Source organism: Gavialis gangeticus, unplaced genomic scaffold (assembly GCF_001723915.1).
Source record: "Gavialis gangeticus isolate Ggan-Ray unplaced genomic scaffold, GavGan_comp1, whole genome shotgun sequence".
NCBI classification, from domain to species: Eukaryota; Metazoa; Chordata; order Crocodylia; family Gavialidae; genus Gavialis; species Gavialis gangeticus.
In genome coordinates, this window is record NW_017728995.1 from 143,841 (window position 1) to 163,380 (window position 19,540).

Here is a 19,540-nt window from a genome sequence, read left to right on the forward strand (position 1 = left end):
GATATCAGACCTGGCTCATTACTTTGCCTACATCCCCTTGCTCAGTTAAAATGTGAGCCTTCTCAAAAGGTATACACTAAAAAGAAATTATAAGAAAGCAGGCTAACATATGTGAAAGTTAAGGCTGGGGTAGAACAAATGAGAAGAATATATGTTTAGGAACCTACCTCTTCAGTGGATTGGGCTAAAGCTGAATCTCTCATCCTTTAGCATGGGTTCCATTTCACACCTATTTTAATAAGTATTTTCTCACTGCAGAAAGAATAAATCAACAGTTCTTCCTATTGTAAGGAAATGGCTCTAAGGGACAAGGGAGGAGATGTATTTTCTAGAAGTAATTCTATATCTTAAACCTGAGTGTGAAGTACTTGGATACTAGAAGGATAAGTGCCACAGAAATGACTAAATCAAGTGCCCAAATTAAATAAATGAATCAACTGTCCATAGGAATCAGCCCCTTTCACCACTCTTTTCTACTGACTTTACAGCCCCAGTCGCAAGCTTCCCTGCTAAAACTGTAGCTATAATTGAGACAAATGTGTTTTTAGCGTGCTGCTTTCACTCCCCTGAGGCTGCTGAACTGCATCCCATATTTCAGTTTTTGAGCACTGTTCGTAGATCTTTCCTGTACTTGAGCTTTAGTTAGTCCATGGACCCAATCTTTTACTCTGTTATGTCAGTTGTATGGCAGAGTAACTCAAAAAAAATACAATTATACTAATGTATCAGTGAAAGGTTGGGACCCTATTGTTTTATAGAATCTGAAGGTAATCAGGAACCTATATGAGTTGTGGGTTTCAGCAGGACTCTCTTCTACTTTCATAATGGCTAAGAGAGGTAATATCTTAAATCATCAGTTACAGTTCTTGTTGCAGAAGATTATAGATTTTCTTCTACTCTTAGGAACACTAGAAGCTGCATTTGTTCTTCTAGAATAGATCTGAGACAGCAGCAGAAGAAATCCCATCAACTTCTGGCTCTGCAATAGACTTATTTGAAGCAGCAAGTAGGTTTATAGACAGACTTCCTTGGTAATGTATTAAATCCCTTCACTCACTCATATATGTAATGTGTAATGATAACATACTTTTAAAAATCTCTATTGTATTCTTTTACAGGGAGATAGCCAAACTATGGGTGTAGTTATGCATGACAGCCATTTAATTATGCATGTTTTAAAAATCTGTTGGCACCCAACTTCTGGTTTTTTATACCATTTGTCCTGTCTCCACTACCTGTAATTAGAGCCAAATACAGAAAGAGAAAGAAGAAACCTTCTGGTTTCCAGAAGAGTTCTATTGGGTGGAATAGGGACAAGGAATTTCCTGTAGTAGATCTCTTTGAAGAATCAGCCTCTCTGCTGCTCATCTCTCTTTCTGTGCTTTGTGCAACCTCTTTGAACAGGGATGTGAAACACATGGCCCACAGGCCTACTCTCAGGTTGGACAACATGCCTCCATCCAGCCCATGGGGCTTGTCACCGAAGCTTCTGGAGTTGTTGTGTTGGCATTGATCAGCATCTAGACAAGAAGGTTAATGCCACTTCTGCTTGCTTACTTCCTCCCCTCTCTGCCACTTACTTTTGAATTTCTATTTTTCAGTTGCTGCAACTAAAATCAGCAGCAGTCTACAATAGGAAAAGGGTAGGCAAGCTGTGATACCGTCAACCCCCTGGGTGCTGGCTAAGCCCACACAACAGCTCTGGTAGCTACAACAAAAAGGTCCACTGGCCAGATCCAAAGATTAGTTGTCCAGCTTGTGAGAAGCCCTGTGGGCCAAGTGACCCACCCCCTGGCTGTTGGCAGGAAATATGACCTGCCAGTTCATCTGAATTTGAAACTTCTGTCTTAGAAGATTGTAATCAGATACTTGCATGTTAGGTGATGATGCTTACATGTTAGAATCAATGGAAAGCATTGATCGCAGCAGTAGAAGAAATTAAAGAAGTGAAAGAAGCTAATGAGTACTTTTTCTCTTTTTCATTCTTTTACTTTCCCTCCATCACAAATGGGAAAACCTTTTGAGATAGAGGTAGAAAGAGCTAGGGAAATAACAAAAATCAATTCTGCTCTCCTTTACAGTGTACTTCTAGAAATGACCTGCCTTTACACTGATATAGCTGAGAGCAGAATTCAGCATCAAACAAAATTGTTAAAGCAGGTAGGGCCTGATTCTCATCTGCTAAAAATCAATACAGTTTCATTGACTTCAAAGGAGCGATGTTGAATTATGCCATAGTGTTCAACTATTTTTTGGAGGGTTAATAGGAACATAAAGAGAAAAAACTGATTATATTTTGACCAAAGTTTACAATACATGAGGCTGACAATAACCTTTCATAATCAGACTATACTCAGAGAAAAATTCTTCAGGAACAATGAAGCATTAGGCATTTTAAACAAACATAAACAGATATCACCATGTTTTCTTGTCAAGTGGGCTACTGAAAGATTTAATCCTGATACAACCTCTAGAATGGGGTATAAGAACTATAAAATCTTGCTGTGGCACCCAGTCACTACCACCCTGTGGTGCCACCCTCATGATGTAAAGCAGCTGCAGTCAAATTACCTGTTAATCTAAGCAAAGCAAAGTAACTGCAGTGCATGAGGGAATCAGACATTATATGCAATTCATGTATATTTGTACATCTCTGAGTTTTAAAAAATGTATTCTCACATTTAAAAGTAAGCGGATTAACCAGAAGATAATAATTATGGAATAGTGAGGGTTATGTTTTATCTTTGCATGCCATACCTATACAAAGCATCTTTCACCCCCCCCCCCCCCAAATAACTACCAATGTTAAAAACACACAGGCTGGGATTCCAATCTAGTATAAATTAGCTTAGCTCCATCAGTGCTCCCTGGGAACAACTAAAGATTTGGTTTCAGAAATTCAGCCCCCTCTTTCACCTTCACTTGTATAGTAAAACAGTATGAGATAGTGGTAAACTACCAGACAGAAGCTATTTTTTTTCCAGAAAAGCAGAGGATGTGGTGGCCTGATGCTGCATACCCAAAACTTCTCTTGTGTAATGTATAGGATAGGTTTATTCTAAAGGTTAACCTTGCCTGAAGCAATTTCTGAACTTGCTTGCTTAAAATTAAGGTAAAGTAACTCATATGTTAATTGCTGTTATTTGTTTAAAGATTTAACAAGGGAATAGACTTTAAACAAGAGCTTTAATCTACTCTGAAGTTCATTTCTGATAAAACTCTGATAAATAGGAAAAAATGCGTAATGTTTTGTTTATCTTATGTTAGAAAAATATGCTTCTGGGATTTAGTAGAACTATGAGTTAATGTAATAAAATTATTTAACATTTCAGTGTTAAAAGGCAAAAATATCATGTAAATGCAATTTAATTACATTATAAATACATGGGTTTACAATTAATTACTAAGTAGCTCCATTCTTCTGTTGACTAACCATAGTAATTCCACTCCCCCTCCAAAATGCATATGTATTGTGAGAAAAGATCTGAAAATCAAAAATGAAAAATTCTGCTTACTCGCAGAAATCAATAATGTTTATAATGTTGTTAATAATCCTAGTTTGTCTCAGCACTGACTGTAACAGGAATACACCAAGTTTGTGAAAAAAATCTCGTTTTAATTTGTACTAACGTAAAGCTGGAATTCAATGTGAGCAGAAATCGTTCTATTACTGTATTACAAAAAACATTGTATTGCAAGTAGATTACTACAATTAGGTACATTTTTTATGTCATCAGATAGCCTTTTATTTATTTTTCATTAAAAACTATGATTACTATTTGCATTAAGACCTGGATCATCTAGTAAGAAAGTACATTTAAGTGATTTTGAATATATAGCTTGCATTTAATATTGAGCAATAATACCAGAATCTGAGTTTAATAAGGACATGCATAGCACATTGTTAGCCATCACAAATGTATTTTCTGGTTTTCAGTTATTAATTTTATTAATGGCAATTGTGGTTTCCTCAGCACTTGAAAGGCTAGATTCTGACTTTGTATTTGACTATACCACAAACTGTGCTGCAGTATACAGCAATGATTTTCAGCCTGGATGTCACAGCCCCCTGGGGTGCCGCAAGTTCCTTTGAAGGGTGCTGTATTGTTAGGTGTGTAAACACCTACACAATTCACAAGATAAACACAGAGGAATCCATAGAGTCAAAACCATTCTGACATGTTGTCATATTTCTGTGTTTTTGCAGCAAAATAATTGCTCTATTATTTTCCTAAAGTAAAAAAAAAAAACAAATGAAAGCTACGACCTCTCATTTCCTGAGAAGTGACTTCCGTCTAACAAAGTGTGCAAGTCTAAAAAGGCTGAGAGCCATTGATTCAGAAATACCCAAGCTAGGTTAGGTGCTGGAAGTCACCAGCCACAGAGCAGATTAAACTGGCTAACATGCAATGCCTGAACTAGCTCTTTCTAAGTCCTCTCTGTGATTAGGAACCATACAACTCACTGTGCTGCAAGTGTTTTTTAGAGAGATTGAGAGAACACTCCAAACTGCTCCTGTATTGTAGGCTGGTGTGGAGGAAATGAGGTTACTGAAGCATGCTGCTTGTGCAGTTCAACTCAGAATTGGCAATATCATGACTACCATGGTAATATTACTTATGGTTAAGCATTAAGGGCAGAACTCTATTTCATTGTACCCTCCTAAATGCAACGTATACAGCTGCTTTACTGCAGTTTGGAGAACTTACATGCAATTTGGATTTTTATTTGTTGCCAAATAGAATTGCCCTAACACACATTCCTGCCAGAAGCAGTAAGGAGGTTTTAGGCAAGAGTCCAGGGATTAGAGCACGTGCCCAGGGGACAGGAGATCCAAATTCTAGGGAACATCTCACTCAGAGATGGGTTGAACCTACATCATCTGATTCCCAATAAAGTACTTTATCTACCAGGTGACAGGTTAAAAAACATGCAGAGCCTTCTCCAGCTCTCCTCTTGAAGTTGGCCCATTGTATCTAGCATTTACTATTTACTGGATTAAAAGCACTGGTAAAGTTTCAGACAAGAGTCCAGGCTAGAATCAAGATTTCCCACCTATCCAGGGCAGTTTTCATCTTAATGAGCCACATACCCTCTTGCTCGCTTTCCCTCCTTCTGGTCCTCATATGTTCCTCTATTGGCTGTCCTAACGCCCAACTACAAGAGAAGGGCTAGAGAGATGTCTAGATAAGGCTTAATCTGTAGCCTGGTGGTTAGAGCACTTTGTCGAGATACTGGTTCAAATTCCCTGTAGGTAAGGGACCTGGCTCCTGGACACGTACCATAGCCATAGAAGCCAGCTTTTATTTTTGCTGGAGCGGCCTAAGATGATGGACACATGGAAAGTTTTACACACTTCAGGTGACAGCCCTCTTCCCAAGGGGCGCAGGGCCCTTGGGCCCCCACATACTTGGCACCCCGACCATAACTATAGAACTATTGGTCTAAAGCAGGGGCGGGCAAAATATGACCTGCCGACTGGACCCAGCCTGCCAGACCATTCTACCTGGTCCACAGGGCCCCTCTAAAATTCAGAAAATTATTACCTGCTGGTGGCTACCTGTCAAAACTGACAAGGTGCCAGTGGCAGCAGATGCCAGTGGCAGGACATAGCAGAGGCTTATGGCCTGCTGACCACGGGGCTGTTCCTCTGCCCTCCCTCCATCTGAGAGTGGAAACTCAGATAAGAATAGGCAGAGGGAAGGGTGAGGATTGCTGGTGATTGCCGCACTGTGTGGGGGCTGGGCCAAGCCGGGCTGGCTCCATGCCGCACCGTGTGGTCCTGGCTATGCAGCCGGGAACCAAGTCCTGCTAGAGCCAGCCTGCCCTGGCCAGCACCATGCAGTTCCCAGCTGTATAGCTAGGATCACATGGTGCAGCATAGAGCCAGCCTGGCCCAGCCCGGCCACAGCTGTATGGGGGGCAGGAAGCAGCGACACTAAACCAATGGTTGATGAGCTGCTTCTCTCATAGAAATATCAGTGATTCATAACTAAATAAATAAAATTAAAATGCGGAGGAAAACTTAAAATACGTGTGAAGGCACAAGAAAATGACCGCTTGAAAAAAGTTTTGTTTAAGATTCAGTGCATGAGCTAAGTTGCCATTAGGGGCTTTATTTCGAGTGAATCTTGACCAAACCCTGAAAACATCATAAAGCCCTCCCTACCTACAGACAGTTGTGAATAGGACTTTGGATATGTCTCAGAACCCTAAACCAATTACTTCCATGCTGCACCATCCCTAGACCTAAAATGGAACATCAGCTAATATGTAAGAAGAGAAGAAACTGTTTTAAAATAGTCACAAAGAGATTATTAAAGGAATAAAGTTTGCGGGGGGGAAAAGCCTAGAAGTGAATCAAAGATATCTTTTAATTGGAAGGTGTGGCCCAAATCCCCCATGACCTCTGCAAGACATTCCTGACTCCCAAAGGATAACAAGCTCTAGGGCATGACCAGAACCTTTCTGATGACTAGATGGTAGCACCACCTGTAGAAATGATAAGAGCAGAAGCTAAAATCATGTCAAACGGAAATGTAAGAAGGATAAAGTTGTTTCAAAATATTTCCATAGAAAACTACAAAGGAATAAAAAGGATGCCCCATTTACTTTCCTAAATGAATAAATGGAGAGAAAATTGTAAAAGACCTACGTGCTTAAGTTGATAGCGATGACATGTTACAATAGGAGTTTTTAATTGCCTTGGTAAAAGTCTGACAATTGTGGGCTAGGTTGAAACTTACTGAAATTTTCATCTTCCTTTTATAGTAGCTGTAAGAAACAGTTGAGCTCACGTTCCAAGCTCATGGAGAGGCACAGAGAGGCTACTGCAGGCTACTGTTTCACGAAAGTGTGAGATAGGTGTGACTTTGCAAAAAGGCACAAAAGAGAGTGCTTGGGGCATACTGCTGACAAAGATCTGGTGAGAAAAATAGATTTAAAATAATGCAAAAGAGAAAAATTGTCAGGGAGGACAGTTAGTTCAGTTCAACAGCATAGCTCAGACATGTAGCCAGAAGGATGAACAGAGGGGCACTTCTAGCAGTGAATTTGAAAAGCCAACCCTAAGGGTACTACAGAATTGACCCCCAGAAAAGAGACTGGCTTATTCATTTGTTATAAGCTTTTGCATGTGATTAGGATGCATGTCCACCGGAGCCATCAGCCTGAATTGGCCATAACACAACTAAGAGCTAGAGCCGGGGGGGGTGGTAATTATTTGGGCTGGATAGCCACTTAAGGAGTTCTGGTGAGCTGTTGAGGGCTGGAGGTGGGAGGGAGGGGCAGGGAGATGCCAATTGATCCTATCTAGCACACCAACTGCTGCCAGAAACCTGAGGATGGAGGGCTGCATCCTGTGCCACTCCACTTTGCTGTAGCCAGGGCTAGACCGAACTGCAGGACATGCAGACTCCTCTGGTCCTCAACCTCCACATCACTGCCCTTCCCCACTCAGCTTCTTGTTGGTGCTGCACAGTCCTCTGGCACCATGGCCACTGGCAATTGGGCCCACATGTGAGGGTGCACAATGCAGCACATCAAATCCACTGAGATGAGCTGCTGCTGCCACACTGCACCAGGAAAGTCAAGGGTGGCGGGCCTATTTCTTTACTAGTTGTTTTCAGCTGTTTGTATCAGATGCATTGAAAAAATACACTTCTAAGGCTGTCATCATTTTAATTGCTGGACCTTTGGGGGTTTTAAAAACCACAACCAAGCTAAGAGAAAATTTCAACTGAGCAAAATCCAGGCAGAATGCAGAAAAATTGATGCAGAAAACAACATGTTTCATTGCAAAGAACAAATCATCCACGATGGAAAAAGCCTCTATTCTAGAATATCTTGTGGGGTACCTGTGTAGAGCCTCTTGCTGTGGATAAGCTTGGGCCTTTGTCTGAGACAGAGCTTTGCAATCTATATTTTCTGTGGAATATTTCACAAAATGCTCAGACCTGCCCAGTAAGAAATCATGAGGCTGTGATAGCAGCATAAGCTCTAGTGAATCAATTAATCACTAGATTTCAGGCCCTGGGTGGGTTACAGGCAGTTCCAAAGAAAACTGAGTTCAAAATCCTTCAAGCAAGTTTCTAAGGTTCTAGGGATCAAGACACAAACCACCCCAAAACATCCACAGTGTGATGGGCCAGTGGAAACAATCAACAGAACTTTGGGGTTTAGCTGGCTATCTTTGTAAAACAGCACCTAAGGGACTGAGACCAGTATATCTCTTCCTTTTGATTGGTTATAAAATAGCAGTTACTGAAAGTACAATGTGTGCAATGTGTACAGATCTCTTCCTGTTGGGGCATAAGCTATGGACTCCAGAAAAAACTCTTGTAGGAATTCCTACACCGGAACTCTACGATCCAAAATTGAAAAAGCACATCCATTTCCTGGAGAATATTTGAGAATAGGATCTGATAAAATGAAAGGCTGGATGACTCATGTCATATAGATAAACTTTTAAAAAAGGGGATCCGACTAGGTCCTATAATCACATGATCCTCCCTAAAAGGTTATCTCTGGGACAGAATTTACCACAAAAACTAAAAGTGTGACTGGGAGCTGAGGCTTGAAAAATTGCCTGAAGGGTCTATTCTTCTTTAGAACAAAATGGGTAGAGTCTGTATCATCCAGCCAAATTCCACAAAAAGAACATTCACTGGGGGCATGAGAGAGGTCCCTTTCGGGTGATTCAAAGAAAATCACATAGGGAGTAAAAGCTCCAAAGAGGTTTGGATGGAAGTTTAAATAAAAAACAAAATAAACAACAATTGGCTTTTTGGTGGTGATATAATGATGTGTCTCCTTATAGAAAGACAATAAATATGTGACTAAGTAGATGGGTATAATTGAAAGTCTGTTGAATTATTTTGTATTTAACATGTACAGATACCCATATATACATATTTGTTTTAAATGTGTTTGTTTTAAATACAATCACAAACTCACAACATTAAAACTTACCTCATCTCTCTCCAGTCTCAAAACACTCAGACATAAAATTGGATAACCCAATTTACGCATAGATACATTTCAACTGATTTGTATATTGTTTTAGGTTAAGTACAAACAGTCAAAAAGCCTAAGGCTGAACCAATTCAATCTTTGCAGGTTAGACTAAGCTGAGTAGATTGAACTGATAAGCAAGTGAACAGAAATTCACTTTTGATTCTGGAAATGCAGCCACATGCCTGCAGTGGCTCAGACCAGAAGCCATGCTTGTCTGCTCATCTGAAGCAGACAGTTTGGGTCCATCTACCCTGCAAGGGCAGCTTGGTTGTGGGGGAGGTACAAAGCATCCTGGGAGGCTGGGTTAACTTGAATCTGGAGGGGAACTGGGACAGAGGTTTGATAAACCAATTTAACCTAAATCAGTTAAATCTGATACTATACCCATCCAGGTTTATCTTAGACCTGTTTCAGCTATTTTGAAAATGATATAAATGCACTGAACTTCTATTGTGTTGTAGATTTGAACCAGTTTCCAATCATGTATACTGGTTTATGTGTAATTTCTGTCCCTAGCTAGAGAAACCACATACACTGAAATGCAAAAACAAGTTCTGTTGTGTCCAAAAACAAATAAAAAAAGAAAAGTAAATATCAATTATTGAAATGCTCCTAAATTCCTAGAAAAATTGGTTGGTTTCTGTCTGAAACTTTCAATGACTGTACCATTGAACAGGCTGTACTTATCTATTGTAACACAGATGAACAGCTTAAATTAGTTTGTATAACACAGAGAAAATATATTAAGATGTGGAAGAACTAGCAGTAATGTTGCAAAATCATCTTCTTATCCCACTCTGCTGTTCTATCTGATCCCTCTCTTTAGGCAAAGATCTCATAGATTCAATAGTTCACAAGGATAATGCAAAATGCATATATTTTGCTTTACACAAAAAGATATGCAGGCACTTTATTTCCTAAAGGGAAGACACTGCTAATTTTGCCTCTCCAATAAGCTAATGTTTGAATAATTTAGGAACAGTATATAAGCTTATGCAAACAGAGTAAGAACCTGCAAACAGAACAAAAACCCACAAACAGCAACACAGAATGGTAATGTGATATAAGCAGAACAAAAAAAGCCACTTTCATATAACCATGGAAACTGCTGACATGCTCGCTTGTGGTTTTACAGCAAACGAAAAAAAGGTCTTGTTACTGTCACGTATATTCAAATCTATATTCCCTACCCTCACACTTACAATACATGCATATATACATTGCAGGCCCTTTTTTAAAACTTTCTGTGTAAAAAGAAGTAGTAACTCTTTTTACTGAATTTACCACAAAACATCCGCATTTTGCTAAGCTAAAGTGGTAATACTTTCAAAGTTTAAATGGTCCCTATTCAGGCCAACTAGCAGGCATTTCATTTTATTTTATGCTGTTTTCAAGTTTATAGAATGTAATTGTATAAATGATTACATGATTAAACATATTTTCAACATATCTTAAATGCTTTAGTAGCACCTGTTTCACATTATTAACTTATTTGGCTCATTTAGCAAACTACAAAGTGTAAATCCCTTAGACACAATTTTTTTTCCATTCTGCTCTTAACTTTCTGTCAGCCAGTATCTTTTTTCTCTTTCTCACACCCACATATTCATATTCCCCCACCCTCCCCCTGCACACTGATAACCATAGGTGGTAGAAGAGGGGTGCTACTGGGACTCAGCACCCACAAATGCCAGGGCAGCCCAGCTTCAGGATGCTGCAACAGGGAGGGAGGCGCATGCACACTCAGCCACCCTGTACAGCCAGGATTGTAGCTGGCCCAGCAGGCAGATAATTTTCTTTCAATCTACTTTCTTTATGACTGGCTGGGCTTTTGGGGAGAGGGCAGATTGAGACCCCCACTGTGCAGGAGGAAGTGAGGCAGGGGAAGGGGTAAATAATCCACCCCTGACCTCTCCCTCCTGCACTGTAGGGCGTGAATGGGGTCCTAACCAGGCTGGGTGATGGGACAATTGGAGCCAGGCAGCTCATCCAGAAGCGTGGCACAGGGGAGCCAAGGGGAGGCATGTTGCCCCCCAATCTGTGCACAGGGCAAAGGCAGGGTGCAGCTGTGGGCTAGGCTATGCCCCCTGCATCCATGCCTCGCTGCCACCGCTTCAAAAGTGGCACAACATGGCACCATGTGTATCCTGCCACTGGGTGGACCAGGCAGTGAGATGGGCCACTCCCAGCACCGTCACCTGCCCTGAGCACAGCGTGGCCACCCCCACTGGGAACAGCCTGGTGCTGCTCCGACACCTGCCTGTAGCAGCAGCCCGCCCTACCCTGAGCAGATCTGGAAGAACACGCCCCCATGCCTCTCAGGACATATGGAGAGGCGAGAAACGCCACCCCTTCCCGTGCCCTCTGGACAAGCTGGGGCTTCACCCCACGCCCCATCCTGCCCCAGCTGTGCAGTAGTCCTAGGGGCTCCATTCCCTCTGAGGCAGAGCAGCCGATGCTGGCTCCACTTTGATCCCTGGCTCCAGGCCACCCTGGGTGGTGCAGGGCTGGGGCCAGCAGATTCATTGGTGTGGGGGCACCAGTGCTGGGCAACGACCCTGGATGCAGGGGAAGGGGTGACTGCATGGGCTCAGCAGGCCCCGGCCCCAATCCTGGGCCTGGCTTGGCTCAGCTCCCTCCTGATCCCTGCCCGGTCCCAGCCCCAGCCCCACTCCCTCCTGCTGGCCCTTTCCCCCACCTCCTCCCCTGAAGACTTTCCTGCCTGGGAGGAGGGTGCCTCAGCCCCCCCTCTCCCCCCACAATTTTTTTTATTCTTCCACCTATGCTGATAACACAAAAATACTTACGGCCTAATAGTTAACATTTTTTAAAGTGTCTCCTGCAGATACCAGGAGACCTAACTGTTCATAGGTGGCAAACTGTTTAAAACTTTGTAAGGCTTATCACAATATTCTAATTACAAGGATGCATCTTACCTACTACTTTTTGTCTATAGAAAATGAGTCAAAGTTTAGAGCGCATAAGCTGTGAACAAGGTATGCAGGTCTAAAGACCTCCCTGTGCTCCCATAGGGAAAACTGCAAGACAGACTCTATGCAAAAGTTAACGCACATCTTGGCACAGATTTTGTCAATTTTACCAAAACCCAGGTGCCCAAGTGCAATGAGTAAAATATACACAACTAGAAACACAGGGCATTTGACGTAAATGTTTAGAGTAATACAACAAAAGCCACCTGCAGGAACACAGGTTTTTAAAACTATTATTCAGAAAAAAAAGTATACATTTATACAGGATAATTTTTATAAAGGTAGTATCTACTTAGTCCTTTTTTGTTGCTCTTCCCAGATTAGGAGGAACCTGAGAACTTCACAGAGGTTTGGGTCAGCTCTGATTAAAACACATTAGTAAGTTTACAGTTAACATTTATTCAAAAAGTCCTTTATTATGAACAAACATTATTTTCTTTACAGAACATTTTGCAAGTATTGCAAAACAACTATTTTTACATTTTAGTTTTTCTCACACTTCTGGTTGTCTTCTTAGGAGTGATACTTTTATAAGTCACTGATCAAAAGTAGCTTCTTGGCAATCTGCCACATCTTACAGAGTTTTCCCCCTAGGTGGTGGGCCATGTTCTCCTTTACTGATGAAAAACACACTATTTTGAGATGTATACTGATAAAAGTACACCTTTAGAAAGGGATTTTTTAATCACCTTAGATTTATTATAATAATGACATAAGATTTATTATGATAACAAACTTGTATTGATGAAGTAATCATAAAATCATAGAAACTTAAGGGTTGGAGGGATGTCAGCAGGTCATCTAGTGATCGAGTCCAACCCCATTCTCAAAGCAGGACCATTCCCAACTTGTTTTGCTTGATTTTGTCCAGCATAGTAATGCAATACCAATCACATCATAAATAAATTTGCAATGAATGCAATGATTCATACTGGTCTCTTCTGCAGTGCTGCTGGCAGCCTGTACATTCTCTATGTAGGTGAATGGCAAGAGGTTTGGGTGCTCAGGGCCATCTCTTGGCTCTGACTGCCAGGCACATCTTTGTGCATAGTCTTCAGCACCTTCTTGTGTTCAAGAAAAAGTTCAAGTCCATACCAGATCTTGTGCCAGAATCCCATCCAGGCCATCATAATGTGGATGGGCAAATACAGCCCTGGAGGTTTTTGCTTTTGTCCCTTGCCTTCTTGTATGCCATCTTAATAACCTTTTGTTTTAATGAGATATTGCACATTATCTGCCATTCAATGAAAAGCTACAAAAATGTCTGTGTATACAACTGTATCCCTGAATTTCCTATACTTTTAGACCAAGCTTGCCAGCACGTCAACATTTAAACAAGGAAGTGATATCAGCTCATTATAATCCTGGACAACTGAGGGTACACAGGCAAAGAAACAGGCAGGTTGGACTACAGTGCAAAGCACGAGGACTATCAAAGTAGTTCAAAGCACAGGCATAACCAGCATGACCCCAGAAAGACTACTGCAATATAATTTACCATGAGGTGAATGTATTGATAATTCTAATAGGAATAAAATAGACCATAGTTACATCATAGTAAGAAATGGTGTTGTGTGGATGCAGATCTGTTTATAACTGTGTAAATTCCTTGTGAGGAAAAACGCTCACATTCACTCAAGTACTGTCATTAGCGTCAATGAAATTACTAACCTGAGTGCTTGCTAGTGTTAATAAGGGGTACCGTCTCTCACCTATGTGTTTATTTAATTTACAAAAAGTCTGTCAACTCCATGGTATTTCTAAGTATGCACTCTAGAAGTACAGTAATCATTGCTGTATACCTGCACCTTATGAAAAGGACATATGTAAGCTTCACCATGCAGTACAACAAACTGGCTTTATAAACTTGAATTATACTGCAGGAACTTTCCAAGTTGCCAGTACTTGAAGGGTTCCCAAATTACTCAAATACATGGAAATAATTTTTTAAAACCAAAAACCAGTCACGAAGATTTTCCATAATCTAAGCCAAAACTAACATGGAAAATTTGCTGCTCAACCCATCTCTAGTTAAAAGTATATTAATATACCTTTTCTGTGTCTAATATCTAACTGCTTTAGATGTTAGACACAGAAATACCTCAGGTGAATGTCTTATAAACAAATTAAAATACAAAATGCTGTACAAACATTTACCATCTTAGAAGTTTACAAGAACACTTGAACCACTACTGCCATACTGAGAGCACCTTTAAAGTAAAGGGGCCAAATAGAGCAGGAATAGATTCTCAAGTACCAGATCAACCTAACTTACCAAAAAAAGATTACTGTGTCATTTATGTCTACCAATATATCTAACATTAGGACATGGAAGGGATAAATACAGTGAAGCACACATGCCCACACGTACTACGGCTCAGAAGGGATGCACTGCAGCCATCTTAGTTTGGCACTGAAGAGTGCACCAACACACACTCTCAAGAGAACAAGCTTATTGATGTATGCCCAGATATTTATATTACATTTTAGTGTATAGTGTACACGCTTCACTATGGCACTCCCTATCATTTGACAATCTAGACATGTCTTACATGTCTTATAAAGTAAGGCTTGTTATTCCATTCTTGGATTCATATTCCCTGGGATAAAGATATTTTTTATGTTGCACAGGTTGTGATTTAAGGCATCTGTTGCCCAATTAAAAAACTGGCAACTCCTTGGAACTATGGGTTAAGATCCTGGTAGGAAAACTGTCTTTCATATTTCTATGTGGAAGAAGCTGAACACCATGGGTGCCTATACACAACCCAGGAGGCTGCTATGATGCACTGCAGACTTGATTAATCAAGTCTACTGGAGTAATTACTGCACTGCAGCCAGCCTCCACATCTTCTGTAACAGTGTCCCCAAGCTTCAAAATGTTGGTGGGGGCACTTTATCTAAAGCTTGCTTGACAAGTTCTAGATAAAGCACCCTGTCACCATTCTGAAGCATGAGGATGCTGATACATGAGACGCTCTGGGCACTTTAATTAAAGTGCTCCCCTCTCCCCCGCTACTCTTGGAGGACGTGTAAAAATGCCCCATGTGATTACCTCTGTATATATCCCTTTAGGTGAGATTTTCAAAACCAGTCCTGGCTGTTCTCCATGAATGTGGCTGGTTCTTCCTTTATAATTGTGTAAAGTACTGGACTGCTACTACTTGCCACCTCAGAGGCTGCAAAAATACTAAATTAAATTTGTTAAAAGTTTCTAAGTAACGAAGAAGCCTAAATCCTGTTTTCCAAGATTTTATGAGACTTAGGTAAGTAAGTAACTTTTGAAAATGAGACATAGGCATTTTTTTTATCTTACCAAATAATGTTTTATGTGATTTGGAACATAAGAATTGAGTACAGTTCTAACATGCTCTGTGTATTTTAGAAGAGAAATGAATACCAGCAACTTCAAGGAATGCTCATTTATCTATGTTGATACCATAATAAAATCTCTCCAGCGAGCGATCTACATACCCACCTTTGCTCTTGGTTTGATTCTCAATTTGCTAGCCCTCCTGGTGTTCTGCTGCTTTCAGAAGAAATGGATCGAATCATCAATCTACATGATAAATCTTGTTCTTGCAGATCTTCTACTTCTTTTCTCCCTTCTTTTCAAGATGTCTGATTTCAAACAAGGGCCACAGGGTCTCTTGTGCCATTTTTTGGAATCCCTGTACTTCGTTAACATGTATGGAAGTATCTTCATCGCTGCTTGCATTAGTTTTGACAGATATTTTGCTATAAGGCACCCATTCAAAGCCAGAGTTTTCCGATCTCCCAGGATGGCAGGCATTGCATGCTTCTGTGTTTGGGTTCTAGTTTGGCTTGGTAGCATTCCCATCTATAAGTCCAATCACAATGGCAAATCCAGATGCTTCCACAACATGTCAGATAACACATGGCAAACATCAGTCATCGTTTCTGTTGAAATCTTTGGATTTCTTATCCCCTTGACTGTGATGGTTTACTGTTCGATTCAGATCATCCAGACCCTCCTGAGGCATAAAACTGATGGAAAAGAATGGACTGAACAATTTGTCTGTATACGGACCATTGCAGCCAACCTCATTGTGTTTGTGGTCTGCTTTACACCATTCCACCTGGGGATTTTTTTACAGTTCTTAGTAAGGAAACATGTCATCATGGACTGCAACACGAAACAACACATTAGCCTCTTCATTCAGGTGGCAATGTGTATAGCCAATATCAACTGTTGCTTGGATGCTGTTTGTTACTACTTTGCTGCAAAAGAATTTCGCAAGAAAAGTGACTTCAGGTTGTTAATTAAATCATTTACTTTCTCTCAAGGTTGTCCCGAATGACCTTACTTACTATATCATGATGTCATTTACTCAGCAAAACCTTGGTAAATAGATTCATCTTAACTGTTCTTTTAAATAAATTATAATAAGGCAGTAATTCTGTCTGTGCTGTATGTATATGCAAACTGAAAAAAATTAAGTCTTGTAAAACTTTGTTTTCAAACAAACTAAAGTGACAATGTAAAGATAAGGTCCTCAATGACCTTACTTACTATATCATAATGTCGTTTACTCAGCAAAAGCTTGGTAAATAGATTCATCTTAACTGTTTTTTTAAAGAAATGATAATAAGGCAGTAATTTTGTGTGTGCTGTATGTATATGCAAACTGAAAAAAATAAGTCTTGTATAACTTTGCTTTCAAACAAACTAAAGTGATAATGTAAACATAAAGAAGAAAAATAAGATGGCTCAAAGACATAATGGGAAAGGCTTTATCTTAAGCTACAGGCTGCCTGGTAAACATCTGAAATACATTTGTCAAGGTAGAACCTATGTTGTCTAAATCACCATTTAAATCATCCATGCATCCCAAATCCCCCCTTACCAACATGATCAAAATTATTAAGAGATAAACCAAAAGTGGAACTATTTATTTGAAACAGTTGGACACCACTTTTGTAGGGATGTGTAAATACACATTAGGTACACATTTTGATGCATTGCTGTGCACTTGACATTCTTTTAACCTTTTCATCCAGGCAAAACTTGATCAAATTTACAACACCATATCTCTCACCCCTGCTTTATATAGTAACAGTTATCAGAATATCCATCAGAACTGATTGTAGTTTGAGATTTGTGATTTTCTTATCAGAATTTCTTAAATCAGCAGGGGATGTTTCTCAATTATGAGTTAATGATTCACATGCAAAAAAAAGAATAGTGCTTTTCCTGAGATACCATATAATATTATTTCTACAACAATATTTACACTTGAAATGGAATTATACTACAATATGCCCATGAAATTTGCTGTCTACCTTTCACGTTTCATGTTGCAGCAGCATACTTCATATGTGATTAGCCAGATTTCAGTTATGAAATCTATTATGCATGGCATTTTAATTTCATCATAACAAATGTACCCTTCCTGACTCTTCACAATACAGAGTACATGAATAATCCAATTTGTACAAAATTTAGAAAGAAACTGATTTCACTAAAAATACAAAGAATGCTGTTTTCTAAATACAATTTTGTAGGCAGTTGCTACATGCTAATGACTGTTTATGTACTATGTATAATTATGCCTGTGTGTGAAGCATAAATATTTGACTTGTGTTAGCCAGCATAAATAAATAACTAATAAATCAGACAGATCTGTCATCACTTTTAATGCCAGTGCCTGCACTAAGGCAGATGAAGGGTCTCCTGCAATGACACCAATCAAATGTTATGACTCAGAGCCACTATGATTTCAGAAACTTGTTTTTTTTTTAATATGTGACAGCTCTGTAGCATTGTTACTTGTCAAACTATTATATGATAACACGCAGATAACAGAATTACAACTGTTGATCCTCTGGATCATGGTGTATATGTAAGAGGTCTAGTCACCAAGACCTTCAACCCAAACACCCAGGCAAGAGTATGGAGTGGAGGCTGCCCAAGACCTACCATCATCCCCACTGTAGACCACTGAGACAGTATTCAAAAACAGATCAAGTCTAAACATCCAGTGTCTTGATGGTTGTAGCTTCTGGCAGAGAGCAACAGATAAGAACTGCTGCTGACTGCCTAGGGCAGGGGTGGGCAAAATGACCACTGTGGCTGGTAGCCAGACTCCATTTCCCAGCAACCCTGCCTGCATTGCTATGGCCAGTTTGCATGGAGACCCCAGCAGCAGCAGGGCTGTGACAGCGCAGGGCCAGAGTTTCCATGGAAACCAGCCGAAGCAGCACTGGCAGGACAGGACGCTGCTGCAGGCCGGGGCTGGGATCTTGTGGTAGTGACAACATCGTCTGAAGCCAGTACAGAGCCTCAATCCACTGCCTGCACACCCCTGCCTGGGGCATGTGGGCAACATATCAGTCTGCCCTCGCTCTGCACCACTGTCACAAGATCCCAGCTCTGGAGCAGCTCTCCAACCAGCCACATGCCCTGCCAGCACTAACCCTGACCCTGTGCTGGCTCCACCCCACTGCTGCTGGGGTCTCCATGGAAACTTACTGCAGCAATGCAGGCAGGGGCAGCTGGGAAATAAAGTCTGCCACCAAACTGATTCAGCCTCAGAGGCCAGACTTTGCCCTCTTATGGCCTAGGGCGTTTCTGTCAAGGTGATGTCTCTTTGCCTTTCTCCAGTCAAAATGTTCCCAGATGGCAGTGGGGTTCAGGGTTTTATACTCACCTTACTCTGGAGGTTGCAATATTGTGGTATTTTATAGGATGCAGTTTATGGTCATACCCAGGCTCAACGTTCTTATCACAAAATGAAAATATCTATATTCTTGTTATTGCTTTTGAAATTGCAATCTCAATGAATTTCTTAGGCTGAATCTATAGCGTTATGGCATTAGTAGGTTTTGTTCATCATACTTACCACACTGGACTACTCTTACTGGTGCCTGTTCTGAGGGGGGGGGGTTTCTGAAAACAGATATTAAAATTGGTCAGCATTGTGCTCTCTGGAAAAAATAGAAGGCTCAAAATTACAACAGTAGAGCACAACTGAATCACCAAGAACTGACATGACACACAGGGAAATAATATGCCACTCCACCCAAATTTGAGGCAAAAAAATAGCTTTATAGCATCCTTCCCCTGCAACATATTGCCTCAGAAAACCTGTAACTTTTAGCACTTCTTTCCTATACGGTAGCTTAGTAAAACCTACAGTCAAAGATCATTCTTGAGCTCCTTTTAAAAGATCTGTTGCCTGAAAACTGAGAAATACACGAAAATGAATATATTTTTCTTCAAGAACTGGCGTCTCCCCTCCCAATTACTGCTACTGAGCAGCAACACTGGAAGCTCCTCGTCGGCGGCTCTGCCAGCATGAGGAACAGCAACACTCAAGAGCCCCGCTGTCTCGGAGCCCCCCGCGAAGGAAGCGCGAACGGCGCCGCTTCTGCACAGCCGAGAAACTCCCGAGCTGGGCGCTCCGGGCGGGGGAGATTTGCACCGTACGGACTAGACGAGGCAGATCGAGCGGCGCAGAACTGGAGAAGAAGGAGGGAGGGAGGGAGGCACTTCGCAGCGCGGGAACCAAGCC

The 19,540-nt window shown here is 40.9% G+C and overlaps 1 protein-coding gene across 1 annotated transcript; it reads left to right on the forward strand.

Moving 5' to 3' along the window:
- The first annotated feature begins 15,394 nt into the window (after nucleotides 1-15,394).
- LOC109287807 (G-protein coupled receptor 55-like) lies at nucleotides 15,395-16,327 on the forward strand. Its single transcript, XM_019503091.1, has one exon. The coding sequence runs from the start codon at nucleotides 15,398-15,400 to the stop codon at nucleotides 16,325-16,327; it is 930 nt and encodes a 309-aa protein (XP_019358636.1). The 5' UTR covers nucleotides 15,395-15,397.
- The last annotated feature ends 3,213 nt before the right edge of the window (nucleotides 16,328-19,540 follow it).